Raw genomic sequence first — 15,734 nt, 5'->3', positions numbered from 1 at the left:
ATTTCAAGTGCACCTGTTAGAGCATATATAGAACATTCCCATTTCTTCAGAAAGTTCTGTCGGTCAGCTCTTTTCGAAATCCTTATGATTCTTGCAAGTTTCCTTATACCACTAAAGGACATAATTTGTCCCTTAAACCTTTTATTTTCTGCCAATGAGCATCATATTTTCATAATATCAGACTTCTTCCCTTCCAAAAGAGCACTAGATTTTCTTTTTCTTTTTTTGTTTTTTAAATGGCCAGTTTCCAATAGACCCCATGTGTTCATGCCTCCAGGAAGAGCAGAAGGAGAGTTTATGCAGGGTACACCTTTAGGTATTGCTGCTACAACAAAATGCCCAGGCTGCTAGACATTTTGCCTGGTTCCTGCTCTTGATCCTTACCTCTTGATCCTCACTCTGTGAGTCCTAAATAAAAAGAAATGACCGCATGTCATGGACAATCAAGATATTTTCTGAAGAGCCGAGCTTAATAATCTTTCATCCACAGTTGTCAAGGCCTACTGTCCTATTCCAGACGCCTTTCTGACCGTCCTCGATTTGAGTGGCTCTTGCCAGGGTTGAGATGGGGATGGGGGAGGTTAATATCTTTTAGGATGAGAGAAAAGGATGAATTAAATGTCCTTTTACAAATGTCCTTAACAAGTCACATTTCCAGGACCTGAATCACTTTGGGCAGTTTCAGCAAAGGAGAAAGAAATATTGTTCTGTGGGAAATGATACATTTGATGTTTGAAGTCTGTTGCCATGTTCTCATGGAGTTGAAGTTTGAATGGGAACATCTTTTCAAGTTCTAGGTGTCTTGCATTTCTTTGACTCTGAAAATTTCAAGAGTTGTGCCATCAGCACAATTGGCATGTGATGGTCGTGGGAACCGTATTGATTTAGATATATTATTAGATGAAAATGTTTCCATTCCTATAAAGGAGGGAGGCTGAGATGGAAATTCCTCAGATGGTTCCTTGTGGGTTTTGTGTTTTAGGAATACCTTTTCAATGTGTACAGTTTTATGCTATTCTGAAGCAAATACATTACAAATGCATATTTTAAATGGCACTGCAGCTTGGGAGAAATGCAGAAAAACGTGGATGGAAGATATAAAAATGAACTAGAGGGCTGAGGGAGAGAAAACACTTTCTTACTTAACTTTTAATTTTTCTTTTTCAATGACACTGAGCTGGCATATAAGGTGTTCCTGTGGCGTGGATGCATATCAGCTAGATATTGGCTGGGATTTATTTCCAGAATCCCTGTTTTTCTAGATTGTCAGCAGTTCAAGTAATGATAGAATGTGACTTGAAAATATTAAGTTTTGCACGGAGAGAAAATAGTTTCACCTGAAGTTCAAAATATTTAAGTCACGACAGCAGACTATGAGGATTATACATACACGTGTGTGTACCACACTCACTTCTAGTATTTTCTCTAATTTCTTCAGATATAATACATCCATCCTTTCATGATGGAAAAAACTTACCTCAGACTTCTCAGTTAGTTAAGTGGTATAATCTCTTATAAGAACATTACCTAATGTTTGTTCAATTGCACTGGGTACTTTACCTCTTATTTAATGTATATTATTTCATTTAATATTAAAAACATATAACATAAGTCATTAGAGGTTTATTTTACAGAAGAAGAACATTAAGCACAAACTCAAGTTCAATTTTGGACTTACAGAGAAGCAATGCTCAGTGTGGCTGGGATCTAAACCAGTGTGTCTAATGCTGAGAACAATTTTCTTAAATAATCTAACTCTCTTTAAAGCAAAAACATCCAAAACATCTTGGGCAAAATCCTCAAGATCTCCGGGATTGGTTGGGATTTTCAACTCTTAAGTCTTTTGTTGTCTGATAAGAAACAGTGATTGAGGGAGAAGATCTTTTTGAAGATTAACTCAGTGGTATCAATAAATAACAGAGACTTCCTACAAAATGCTAGTTCTTGCCAGATTTTCTGTATTTATCACTGCTACAAGATGTGATATTTGGGGAAAAAAAGATGCAGTATTTGGTAGGGGGTGATAGCCATCCAGTGGAAACTTCCTATACTCCATTTCGATCTGTGTTTTCAAAAATGAAAAAGCTACACTTACGGATAATGTCAGTACAGGAGATAAACGTATCCATTGTGTTAATACAAAATTACTGCTCCAGGCAATTCAGTTGTCCAAATGCATGTTTTCATGTCATAGCCACAGGAGCATGAGGTTAAGGATGTAGTAGTCCTGAGAGAGTAGAAAATAAGAATCATGTTCATTTGGGATACGTTCCAAAAAGGTACCTTCTTCTGAGTGAACTGATGCACTTTAGAGACTTCAGCAAAGGAAAGTCACCTTAGCCTGGCACCACTGCATCCTTGTTGATTCTCAGGGCTAGCCAGAGTGAGAACAGGTGAGTGTATGTCACCTATAGCCATCCAGCACATCTGTTGTTCCATGAATTGGATCTGAATGGCTGGGGATGCCTCTCATTAGAATTGACTGCTTTTTGTTGAAATAACAGAGTTTTTGAGCAGAGGCTCACTATGTGGTTTTTTTTTTTTTTTCAGCTTTTGTTGGGCTCTCTTTCCCCCGTTTATTGCTAGAAATATGTTTCACTCTCTACCACTTTAAAATTTTTTCTGTTGACATTCTTTGTTAACTGTCAGATTAGGTGGTGACACCAAATGAGCCCCTTGGAAATCTGGGGCAGAGGTACTAGGGTCTGTGCAATTTGGTAGTGCAAGTGATATTTAGAATGTATTTACTCTCATGTTACTTTTTTGATAAGTATTGAGGATTGAGGCTAAAAGATGAACAGTGCTTTTTAAAAAAACATTTAAATGCTACAAATATATGGGTCTATTTTCTTTATGAGAAGCTTTATTCTCCTCTTTGTTTCTCTTTCTGATCTTCACTTTTTCTCTTTGCTTATTTTTCTACGTGTTTAGCCCAAAGCAGCTCATTTTTCTCTTATTAGATAACTTTTACCACCCCCCCCATTTTCTCCTTCTTGGAGAAAAGATGTATGCTCAGTCTGTATCATTTGGAGACGAGAAACCATCTACTTTCACTAGTATTTTCCAAAGGGCCAAGATCAGTCATAGGCAGAGAAAATCCCACATGTATCTGAATGTCTTCGCATATGTCAGAGTAACCGTTTAACTAGCTCCAGATAATTTTCATGTTAAAATGTTGTCATCTCGGGCTTCCCTGGTGGCGCAGTGGTTGAGAGTCCGCCTGCCGATGCAGGGGGCACCGGTTCGTGCCCTGGTCCGGGAAGATCACACATGCCATGGAGCGGCTGGGCCCGTGAGCCATGGCCGCTGAGCCTGCGCGTCCGGAGCCTGTGCTCCGCAATGTGAGAGGCCACAGCAGTGAGAGGCCCGCGTACCACAAAAAAAAAAAAAAAAAAAAAAAAATGTTGTCATCTCTTGAATTTTTTTTTGTCTTTCATATCCACCCACTGTCATTGCCTCCAATCCCCTACTCTAAGAGTGCAAAGCAAGGAAAGGAAATGGCAGATCTACTGCGGAAAGAGGATACAGGCCCCTGCAACCATGAAACAAGAATAGTGGCTCAAAGGCAGAGGTTGGGGGTGACACCTTAAGAGTCCAGTGCTCAAGAGCACAAGGTCCCTATTCCTGAGAAGTGTGGACATGGGTATTAGCCTGGAGTGATGAGCGGAGTATAGTGACTGTGGTAGTTTGCTTGTTTGTTGCAGAAAGGATGATTCACTGAGCTGGCTATTAGGTAAATCACAAGAACTGTGAAACTTGTTCTGGTGCTAAACAAAGCCTCTCTCTAAGTGAAGCAGTTGAGCCCAGTTGACTTTGCTAAGAATCCCTGAGGTGATGGATGATGACTGCCCTCTGAAAAGGACTGGGGGACTGCCCCCTTCTCAGGGGGCAGACCAGAGAGGAGTGACCAGCAGCACAGCAGGGTCAGTGGACATCTGTGCTGCTTAGTTTTCTGAAGGGACTCAGGTTGAAGATGGGAGTCATCAGTTCTTGACCCTTAAGCACTCACTCCCTGCAGGTGATGAAGTGCATTTATACCAGAACAAACAAAAAAACCCCATACTTTTCCTCCCACATCTGTTGTATTTCTTTTCCTTCGTCTTGGAATGTGAGTGGCACCAGGAATAAACTGAACAGCATCCTGGTATGATGCTTGCTTACTAATCCTCTGAAGAGGACTAAGCATCACTTTCTTCAAGTGCCTCTTGGAAATCTGTGAGCGGTTGGTTGGCATCCTGTCATTTCTAAACAGGACACATTTACTCTGCACTTTTTATAGGAATAGCATTGAAAAATCATCTGACTTAAAGCCAAAGGTCAGAAACCTATCTAAGAATCACATTACTCTCAGGAAAACTGTGGGATTTTATTTACTGAACAGACAACCTAGTTCTTTAAACAATAGTCCAGCTCAAAGTTAAGACATTTTTTTATTAACATTGGTCAAACTCTGCATCATGTCTCTCAAAATATATTTTCTCATATTATTATTCTCAAATACCTCAGAGAACATGTGTCTATAGATAGACATATTGTGAGGAGAGAAAATAAGTGTGCTGTGTTCCTTTCACAACTTGAAATTATTTATGGGCCTTTGAGTGTTGAACATATAATTTACTGTTTAATTTTGGAATCGAAACATGCACGTACCTTCTATAATGTTAATATCCTTAATATAACTTTTCTTAAAAAGAGCTTTCCCATGCAGTAATAATACTTTCCAAATATCTGTATATCTATCTATCTATCTGTCTAGCTCGCAACATTCTAGGTAGATAAAGCTAGACTGTTTTTTTTTTTTTTTGGAGTACGCAGGCCTCTCACTGCTGTGGCCTCTCCCGCTGCGGAGCACAGGCTCCGGGCACGCAGGCCCAGCGGCCATGGCTCACGGGCCCAGCCGCTCCACGGCATGTGGGATCTTCCCAGACCGGGGCACGAACCCGTGTCCCCTGCATCGGCAGGCGGACTCTCAACCACTGCGCCACCAGGGAAGCCCTAGACTGTTTTGCAGAAGAGAAAACTGAGGTTCATGCCTTGATCTTACCTGGTCATTTCACAGAAGATCAAGACTGAAATCCATGGCTACTGCCACTCAGCCATGACTGAGGTTTACGTGGTGTGTAAGTGCAAGCCTGTGTGTATAAATGTATAAAGATGTTATCTGTATCATACAGTTTGGGACAGTTTAGAGGGAGGTTCACTATACATATAAATACTACATATAGTCTTTTCCTATATGTAGAGTAGTTTGGAGGGAACCAGATTACGGTGATTTGGTTCCTTCCATCAACACCTTGGCCTCCTGTAGGGAGCAGAATTAGGCCCAGTTTCTGCAGACTCCCTTTGTTGCTTCTAGATCCACCTTTAGTAGGAGCAGTCATGTTAGCACTCTCCCTGGGGGAAGTTGTAGGGCATACTTGAAGGCCAGAGCCTGGTTGTGTACAATGAATCTTCTTGGTGTATTTTCTGTGTCTTATTAATCTTAAGATTTCTAGAGAACAAATGTATGGACACCAAGGGGGGAAAGTGGTGGGGGAGGGTGGTGGTGGTGGGATGAATTGGGAGATTGGGATTGACATATACACACTAATATGTATAAAATAGATAACTAATAAGGACCAGCTGTATAAAAAATAAATAAAATTCAAAAATTCAAAGAATAAAAATAAAAATGGTCAATAGAATGAACTGAAATTTCAACAAAGAACATATACAAATGACCAAAAAAAAAAAATAGATTTCTGCTAGTGGAGAGGCCATGAGTGTGTCACCATGACTTTAGGAAAGATGGAATTGGGGCATAGAGTAGAAAGAGAAGTTGTAGTCTGTTGGTTGAAGATGTTTGGTTTCCACACTTAAATGCTAGAATGCTGAATTTGTAAGGCGCAGTCTCATTTAAAAGAGAATAAAATGGTATAAAATGACAAGGTGGAAGTGGAAATCATGAAATATGTAAAGAACATAGGACTTTCTTTTTTAAATAAGAGATATCAGTTGTCAGTATCGTAATTGAATATTTCCACGTGTTAAGGGAACAGGGCCACTTAGACTTCTGTAATATGTTTGACTATTAAAATATTTTTGATGAATGTCTTTGACATCAAAATATTTCACCCTGTTGTGCACAGCAACCTTTCATGCATATTGATGACCATCTTTCCATTATTCAGTATGAAATTCAAAGATGTCCCTTTGTGCTCCTCTGCATTTAGTAGAATTGAATTCTTCATTTGTGCGTATGTGAGGGGGAGGGACTAAACTGAACTATTTGGACGAGAAGTAATACATTTGGTTTCAAGAAATGGAAACCAAATGGCAGTGAGAGTAAACCACTGAAAATACTTCTAGATCAAAAAGTTTTTAAAAAATAATAAAGCATCCTCATCTTTTTTAAGGTTCAGGTGAAAGAAATCTAACTAAAATTGGAATCAATTGACTAGAAGATAGAGTTTGATGGTCTTACACAGTATTTCACTCAGCCATACTGCCTGTCAATTCATGAGCTCTGTCTAATAAGGAACAATGAAGAGTTAGTTCTAACTTTTGAAAGGCTTGACTGGGGATGCCAAGACAGACTGGAAATGCCAGTACTGCTTACCACACATGCTCAATGAGTGTCACAGTAGACACCTGCTATGAATTGTGGGAAAACACTTTTTTTTAAAACTTAAGAAGAGGAAACTATTTTTTTTTTAATCAAGAAGAAACATTAGGAACTTCCCTGGTGGCGCAGTGGTTAAGAACCCGCCTGCCAATGCAGGGAACACAAGTTCAATCCCTGGTCTGGGAAGATCCCACACACCACGGAGCAACTAAGCCCGTGCACCACAACTACTGAGCCTGCACTCTAGAGCCTGCGAGCCACGACTACTGAGCCCATGCACCACAACTACTGAGCCTGTGCTCTAGAGCCCGTAAGCCACAACCACTGAGCCCACGTGCCACAACTACTGAAGCCCGCACGCCTAGAGCCTGTGCTCTGCAACAAGAGAAGCCACCACAATGAGGAACCCATGCACCACAAGGAAGAGTAGCCTCCGCTTGCCACAACTAGAGAAAGCCTGCACACAGCAATGAAGACCCAACACAGCCAAAAATAAATAAATTTTGAAAAAAAAGAAACATTAAATTTGTTTTCTCTGCTTTTTGATAATGATAAAGAGACAGCTAAAAATAATAACTCATGGACTGAAATGTTCCAGGAAAAAAAAATGTAGGCACGTATAATGCGTGGCCATGAGATACATAGTAAACTCTAGTTATCATTAATTTAATAAATACCTTGACCTTTTGAAGCCTTGAGGAGTTTTTCTTAGAGTTACATCCTCATCTTGATACATTAAAAATAATTCATTACCATTTTAAATAAAGGTCCATGATATATTACTTTAGTTCCATTCATTTTATGGCTAGGAAAAGATATTGCTATAATGTTAAATTAGTGGTAAAAAGGATTTTTAAAAGTGCTAATATAATGGTGCATTACCAGTAATTTTTAGTGTAATCACATATAATACTTCAGTAATAAACTACAGTCTGCATGAGTTTAAACCTAAAATTACTCCTTACCTCTAGGTAATTCTCTATAAAATCAACCTGGAAAAATCTTATTAGGTTTATTTTATTCCTTTTATGCAAACTTCAAATGGTTACTTTCTAACCTTTCAAAATATTTTTGGAAAATCAAGAAGGGATTAGTAATTTGGACTTTTAGTTTCTAATGTTTGGAAACAAATTTAAACAAAATACTTGAAAAGCAGTCATGCAAGATGCAGTTTGCATAATTTATATCAGAGTAACAAATATTGTTGTTCTAAATAATATTTACATTATTGATTCAAACAAGCTCCTTTGACTACTCTTGCTTATGTGATGGATGTATTTTTCCTGCTATGAAAAAAAAAACCAGCACTATGAAGAAACGCAGATGACATTTCAAAAATAATGGTTGACTAGCTCTCTCGTGACTATAATGACATTTTAACTCAGAAGTTCCCAAACTAGAAAAGCTAAAATTCCCATGTCCACCTCTTTTCCCAAGATATCCTCAAATGTGAAAAGCTTTTCTTTAATAACACAATTGACTTGAAGCCAAACATAAATCTGATTTTTAAAGATGCTCCTAATGGTCTAAATTTTTTTTAAGATTTATTTATTATTTATTTATTTATTTTACTTTATTTCCGGCTGCATCGGGTCTTAGTTGTGGCACGCGGGATCTTTTGTTGCGGCACAAGGACCTCTCCCTAGTTGTGGCAGGCGGGTTTTCTCTCGTTTTGGCGGGCAGGCTCCAGGGTACGTGGGCTCTGCAGTTGTGGCACGCGGATTCCAGAGCGTGTGGGCTCTGTAGTTTGCAGCACACAGGCTCTAGTTGAGCCGCGGGAGCTCAGTAGTTGTGGTGCGCGGGTTTAGTTGCCCCACGGCATGTTGGATCTTAGTTCCCAGACCAGGGATCAAACCCACGTCCCCTGCATCGTAAGGCGGATTCTGGACCACCAGGGAAGTCCCTCTAAATTTGAATTTATGCTCCTACTAACCAAATACTCTCCTATTCTGTTTTATAATTTAAACATTTGTGACTGTATATCTTACTCAGTGATTCTTTGATCTGTCCCTGAGTTACTGTGATTTATGTACAGCTGTGCTAAATTTTCATTCATTCATACATTGAGTCATTTATTCATCCAACCAAATGCCTCCCATATGCCAGGCACGGTTTTAGGCACTAAGGATTCAGTTTTTAAAAAGCAAGGTCCCTGGGGCTTCCCTGGTGGCGCAGTGGTTGAGAGTCCGCCTGCCGATGCAGGGGACACGGGTTTGTGCCCCGGTCTGGGAAGATCCCACGTGCCGTGGAGCGGCAGGGCCCGTGAGCCATGGCCGCTGGGCCTGCGTGTCCGGAGCCTGTGCTCCGCAACGGGAGAGGCCACAACAGTGAGAGGCCCCCGTACCGCAAAAAAAAAAAAAAAAAAAAAAAGCAAGGTCCCTGCCCACATGGAACTTGCATTCAATCTCTGGTTACTAGGCTGAAATCTCACTCTAAATGATTTTCTGCCTAAAGAAGAATTTAGTCTGAAGCAAATTCACCTTGTACTCATGAATCCAAAAGTTCACATTCTTAGACCATTTCATTCCTAAATGAACATTTATAGATGATTAACAACAAATAAAAGAAATATATCTGTATATTTAGCAGTCAGCAAATCATTTCATTGACTAGAGTTTATCAGGTTTACAGAGCTTGGGGCTATTAGAAGAGGCTTAATTAGCATCGATACTATCAGCATTTGTACTTGTTAATATCCTAATTTTACATGCTACATAAAAAACAATACAACAACATCTAAGTGTTTGAAAATGTTGGGAAGCTTTAAAAAAGCTTTTTTAAAAAAAATTTGGATATCACTGGATTGTACACCTGTAACTTATATAATATTGTACATTAACTATACGTCAATTAAGAAGAAAGGAAAAAAAACAATATAACATCTAAGTGGTTGAAAATCTTGGGAAGCTTTTAAGAAGCTCCTAAAAAAAAAAAAAAGAAAAAAGAAAAGCTCCTGGAGAATTTTTCTCATTTACAGTGACCTGTAGCTATTCACGCTAGTATTGTCAGACTTTATATTGTAATAAGTAATTGAAGTGACCTGTGACTGTGCTCCACCAAAATATATTTAATTTCTCTACTGTAGATGACCTCTTCATTATAAAGTGCAAATTTACTCTGTTCTGATGTTAAAATGTCACATTCTCACTTCCAAATTGCTATATTTTATTACATCTTAATTTTGGTGGAAAACGTTTACATTGATATTGAAGATGATATGATGCAGATTTTTTTTTTCTTTATCCTGAGGTGTTAAGGCCCTCCAGCCCACTGAGTACAACAGAAGCAGAGAGAGACTGAATCACTTCTCTGCAAGGATGTGAATAGGCTGTTTGATGCCTGTGGCTTAGTGGGTGAATCTATAAACTGGAGTCAAAAGATTTAGCGAGGGATGGTTTCTTTATCTGTAAAAGAGGCAAAAAATATTTGCTTTTCCTACATCAAAGTTTTTTTGCAAGGATTGAGTAAGATAATGATATCACTTTGCAGAAATTATATACAATTCTGGAAGCTATAACTGGTATTATTTCAGTTTTCTGGTTTTGTCTGCTCCCAATTATTATTATACTTTATGTATGTGCATTTAAGGAAACAATGCTTCTCATCAAGATTTGAATTATACAGTTAAACTGCTCCTTTGTTTTCAAAGTGCTGTTTGCTTATTTTGGAGCTAATGATGAGATTCCCTTAATTACTGGTCACCTTAATTGCTGGTCATATTAAACAATAGATGCTGTGACATGGCTTCCCAATGACTGGATACATACTGAACCCAGGGGACTTCAGAGTAATACATCAGACATGAGAGACACTTTAATGACAGCCGTAAATTACAACTGCTTCTAAACTGGGGAATGAACATTTTAGCACTTCCTCTGGGATGAACCCAAGCCCAAGTCATTCATTGAGTTCTTTGGTGTGCAGTGATGCCTGTGGGAAATTAACAGGGAAGTAGAGCCCTTTCCTGTAATAATACAAAATGATTAAGAGAACCTTAAAAAAATCAATTGACTAATCAATAGTGTATAACTGCTTGGAGCATTTTCCCCATGCTAATCAGACATTAAGTTGTTTAAACTAAATATCTCCAGTTTCCCCTATTACTGAACTGATTTATAAGACATGGTCAAGGATGTCAGAGTCTACTGGAGCCAGATTGCAGAGCATTTGTCATTAAAGAAAGATGGAAGTAATTCGTAGATGGTTCTCTCTCACTATAGATTCAGAAGGCTCTTGAAAGGGAAGATATAATAGGAAGATATAATAGAAAGTGTTCTCCTAGTTTCCAGACATTGGTGAATTAATGTGGTAATCCCATATTCTAAGCATGTATAGTTGCTTGAGAATATGGGCGGGGACTTGATTGAATTCAGGAGTGATGGAGGTCAAGATAACTACAGAAAGCATCTATACACTATATATTTTCAGGCCTTTAAAATTTTTTTTAACTTCAGCCATGGTGAACAGCATGCAGCAAACAAGACTCCGAATTCCAAACAACCAAAGGTATTCAAACAACACCTGTGAAGTGACATATTATTACCTACCTGTATATTGCCAGCAGTTCTAGTATCAAAACCACGTGTACACTTTTTTTTAAACTTCAATGCCACTGTGCGGCGGGGCGGGGGGGAAACACTAAGAAATAACTTTAAACAGGGGGAAAAACTTTTTTTATTGATATGTTTTACTTTGCTGGCAGACCAGAGCAAAGGTTTTGTGAACATTTAAAAGATGAAAAAGGTGAAGAATCCCAGAAGCGGTTTATCTTGAAGCGAGATAACTCTAGTATTGATAAAGAAGACACTCAGGTTGGTTCTCAAGTTTGAGAGTGGCTGACGTTGTTGTTTTTGAAGGTGGGCTGCCTGATGTTCTTGTCATTCTGTTGTCCCCGCTCCCCCTCCCAAATCTCCCCTGCCTCTGAAACGACTGTCCCCCACCCCAACCTCCTGCCCCCCTCCCCCCTGCCTCCCTCTTTGGCATTCAATGGGTAGCAAAACACCATATCCTGGTTGCTTCAGCGATGGCTCTGTGTTGGGCTGCATGGGTGGTGCTTGACGCAGGCTCTGCTGCATGTCTTGGGGGGTTGGGATGCCGCAGGCTCCGAGCTGATGGGAAGAGCTTTGTCAGTTGCATTTCCAGGTGTCTGTGTAACTCTGGCAGTCGTTCCCCTCCCTACAGCTTTATCCTTCCGTTGTGCACACATTGAGCTGGATTGTCAATACGGACCGCTGATCAACTGATGTAGCTGTAAACAACAAACCTTGTTATGGTGAGGCCAGGTGGATTTTGCAAACTCCTAAAATAAGTCTTCACAACAAAGAATTGAGTTCAGGTTTTAGTCCCCCACCCCTTCCCCTTCCCATGTTTTATCGTCCATGTCAGTTGTCTGCTTGTTTTGCACGAACTGGAGCAGAACTTCCTCCTTACGTGTTTTTTGCTTGTGACAAAACATTACATTGTTCTAGAGTAGCCTTACTCATGCGACCTCAACAAGGCTAGAGAGACTTTTCTATGGATGGGTGGATGGAGTGGGTGGGATCCAGGGTGATGAAGAAGAAAACTAAGTAAATGGCAAAAGAAAACAAAATTTTAATGATAAGAGGAACAGTAGAAAGTCATATAAATGTCATTACAGTTACCCTTTATGTCTCTGACAATCAAATAGATTTTTTTTTTGGCAATGACTTTGCTTTAGAATGCTGAAAGGTAAGACAATCTGCGTCTCACTCAAGTTATTATTTTAATTACCCACAGTGAGTCACCGTGAGCCAGTGTGTGCATCTCTGACGCACTTTAAAAAAAAAAAAAAAACCCGTTCGTCATTTGTATCTCGTTTCCTGCCACCACCATCAAACCACACCATGGCTCGAGTTGACTCTGGAACATGTGCCCGTGTCCTGTACTTAGTGGGTGTTTGTTGAATGGATGGATGGACGTGGTTAGTGCAGGGCGTTTGGGGAGGAACGGCAGGAATGAGATGGGAGGGCAGTAGAGACACAGGAAGTGGCTCAGAGGGAAGAACAGCAGTCCTCATGCTGGGTTCTTTGAATTGTTAGATTTCTTGACATTGACCTTAATCAGCAGACAAGCTTTTTGAATTTAGTTCCTCTTTTTATCCCAGACGCAATTCACAGAATAAGTCACTGAGTGAATAAAAATACAAGTTAGGATGCAGAGCAATAGCATCCACATCTTCCATTCTGCCTGTTCCCTTCTTTACCGCCTTGCTCTGTTTCTCCGGTCCCCAAGTTTTCAAAGGCATTTCTTCTCTTAGCCATCTTGAACTAGCCACTTCCTCTTTTCTCACCACCATTCTGCCTCCTTTTGGGGAGTCAAAATCACACAGGTTTGCTGAGGAGACAGAGCGCATGACTCATGACCCATCACGTCACCAACTGACTGAATACCTGAGGCACATTCAGGAACTTACACTCCAGAAACTCCCATGCTACTTGCATCCAGCAAGGGAGCAAGCAGGAGTAACAAGCATCCCCTGCCGCCATTGCATGGCACACACACCACACACGTACCCCACCACGGCTTCCTTAGGGACCAGAGGGAGTAAGACTTTTCACGCCCCATTTGCTTAAGTGAACATTTATTATTCTCAGCTGAAAGTTTTTCTTAACTGCAGATTTCCAACAGCTCAACTTGGATAACCCTCCTGATTTCTTTTTTCTGTTCAGCAAAACAGAATGCATCCATTTAGAGATGACAGACGAAGTAAATCAATTGAAGAGAGAGAAGAGGAATATCAGAGAGTGAGGGAGAGAATATTTGCACACGATGTGAGTAGTTGTTTTCATTGCCTCTTGAGTGCGGTCCTTCCGTCAGCAGCAAGGCAGCCTCGTTCCCCAGACAGGGAGCTGGCAGGGTCGAGGGAAGCTGGAGGCAGGGAACAAACCGAAGGGCAGCAAACTAGAGGTGTTTCTGGAAGAGGACCTGCTTCAGGGAAGTGATGGAGGAGGGGCCGAGGGTTTGCATGTGTTCTCTAGGGTATGACCTGTGGGGAAATAGAGATACCATTTTGGTCAGTGAAACAGTCTGTAAGTACAGAGAGAGGTTGCCAGATTTGCAGAAATCCCTTCACATTCATATTAGCCAGCAGATACCACACAGTTGTCTTTTTAAGACCAACATTGTACACAGGAAAGAATTACAAAAAAGAAAGAAGAGTCATTGATCCTACACACACACACACACACACACACACACAGAATTTTCTGCAATCTTAGCAAGTATGGACATTTTAGTATATCAAAGTTAAATAGTGATATTCATCCCCCCCACCCCATTTTCAGATCAAATTAGTTCTGTGAAAAATTTTCAAGGGTATAGTCAGAAAACAATTTCTATTGTTCAAATCCCAAAGAAGATGTGGTTGGGTTTTTTTTTTTATCCTTTTCCTCAGTGTGGCCAAAATTAAATGCAATTAAATTAAATACAAATTAAAAGGTTTTAAAAAACTGGATTTAAATGCAATGAAATGAAAAGGACAAGCTATTGCCATAGGTTTTCCCTTCCATGAACTCATCTGGCACCCTCCTAAAATGCTGTGGCCTCTTCCCTCTGCAGAGGTACAGCCATGAGCACCTTTGTGTAGACTCTCTGCTGCCAACACCTCTGACGTTACTAAGTCAGGTGGAGCGTCTGACCTCCTGTGTGATTTGCTCCTGGAGGTTCTTACAAAGCCAGCCTAGCATGGAGGGGACTGCTCTCCCTCGAGGTGTTAAGCCCAAGCCAGTCTCCCTGATCTCTAGATCCTCTATGCCTTTCTTAAAACACAATTTTCAGTTGAATAATCTGGCCCAGAGCTTGGGAATTAGAGGAGTGTGAGAGAAGGAGATGGAGGTAGCCATAGTTGGCTGATGTCCAGGTACAATTCTAGAAGATTCTAGAAAATTCTTTTATCATGGTCAGAATTATTGAGGGTGCATAGGACAGCAAGACACATGGTAGACCTTTCCTTATATTTGCTGGATACAATAATGCAGTAATGAGAGGATCTTTTCTAGTCATGATACTATAATGATGCCAACTGTGGACTGGAGGTAGAATGTTCCGGTCTGATGACCTTCAAGAAGAGAAATATTTCTGAAGGCTAGTTTATTTTCTATTTTCTCTCTCTCTTTCTCTCTCTCTCTTACATACACACACACACACACACACACACACACATTTTCCCTCTTAGTCTGGTTCTGGCAAGTCATATAGTTTATGAATGAGTTGTTACATTGATAAACAAATACTTATCACCCACATAATATACAAGCAACATTATTCTTTTTTTTTTCTTGCCAAAGCTGTGCCACATTGCCAGACACTCAAGAGCCAGGTGACAGTAAGTAACGTCACTGATGCATGCCTATGATGGGGGTGACCCTTGCCCTGCTGTACTTCATTTGTGTATTCTCATGTCCATAGGGAGGTCGTCGAAGGGAGAAGGGGTCAGTGTGACTCCCTTTACACATTGCATTTCCTCACATCCATCTTAAGGAGATTATTCGTAAGCGACCTGGGTTCCAGGCTAAAGATTGGAGGCAAGGGTTCCTGTTTAAAGCCTCTATGGCCACATGCTGTATTAACTTTTTTTAACAAGTAAAAGCAGACTTAAATGTGAGAAAGCTTAAATGCAAAGCTATTGTCATAGCCTTTTTATTCCATGAAATCAGTCAGCAGCCTTCTCTACAATGCTGTGGCTGCTTCTCCCTATGGGAGTGGAGGCATGAGCTCTTTTGATAGGCTCTCACACCTGGTGACCAGCACTTCTGGCTTTACTGATTCAGGTGGGAAACTGCCTGTTTCTGACACTGCTTTTCACTTGATCTCCTAGGGCAGTAGTTTTTTAATCGGCATGCTGTACCCAGAGCGTACTCGTAAAGGGCTTCAGAGATCAAATAAAATCCCTGATATTACCTGCAAAATATTATGTTTGTGATCATATGTGCATTTTTCTAAGGATAAGCTCTCTAGTGTTTATCATATTCTTATAAGTTTTCATGATGCTTAAATGAGCCACTAAGAGCCACTTTCCTAGAGGGAAAACAAAATGTCTTTCTCCCTAGTCTAATAGCTCTTATAGAGAAAATGCAGTCATACCACTGGTGTTCTCTGTTTTAGCTATTAA

The 15,734-nt window shown here is 40.2% G+C and overlaps 1 protein-coding gene across 1 annotated transcript in view; it reads left to right on the top strand.

Moving 5' to 3' along the window:
* Window positions 1-15,734, top strand: part of ARPP21 (cAMP regulated phosphoprotein 21) — a 119,488-nt gene that overhangs the window by 13,043 nt on the left and 90,711 nt on the right. Inside the window, exons 9-10 of the mRNA XM_081246596.1 lie at window positions 11,307-11,415; window positions 13,294-13,395. Of these exons, the coding sequence (XP_081102722.1) occupies window positions 11,307-11,415; window positions 13,294-13,395 (211 nt within the window). The remainder of the gene's footprint in view (window positions 1-11,306; window positions 11,416-13,293; window positions 13,396-15,734) is intronic.

Source organism: Mesoplodon bidens, assembly GCF_964165515.1.
Source record: "Mesoplodon bidens genome assembly, chromosome: 10".
In the NCBI taxonomy this organism is placed as follows: Eukaryota; Metazoa; Chordata; class Mammalia; order Artiodactyla; family Ziphiidae; genus Mesoplodon; species Mesoplodon bidens.
Note: the sequence above shows the minus strand (reverse complement) of the source record. Positions and strands in the feature narration are given on the sequence as shown.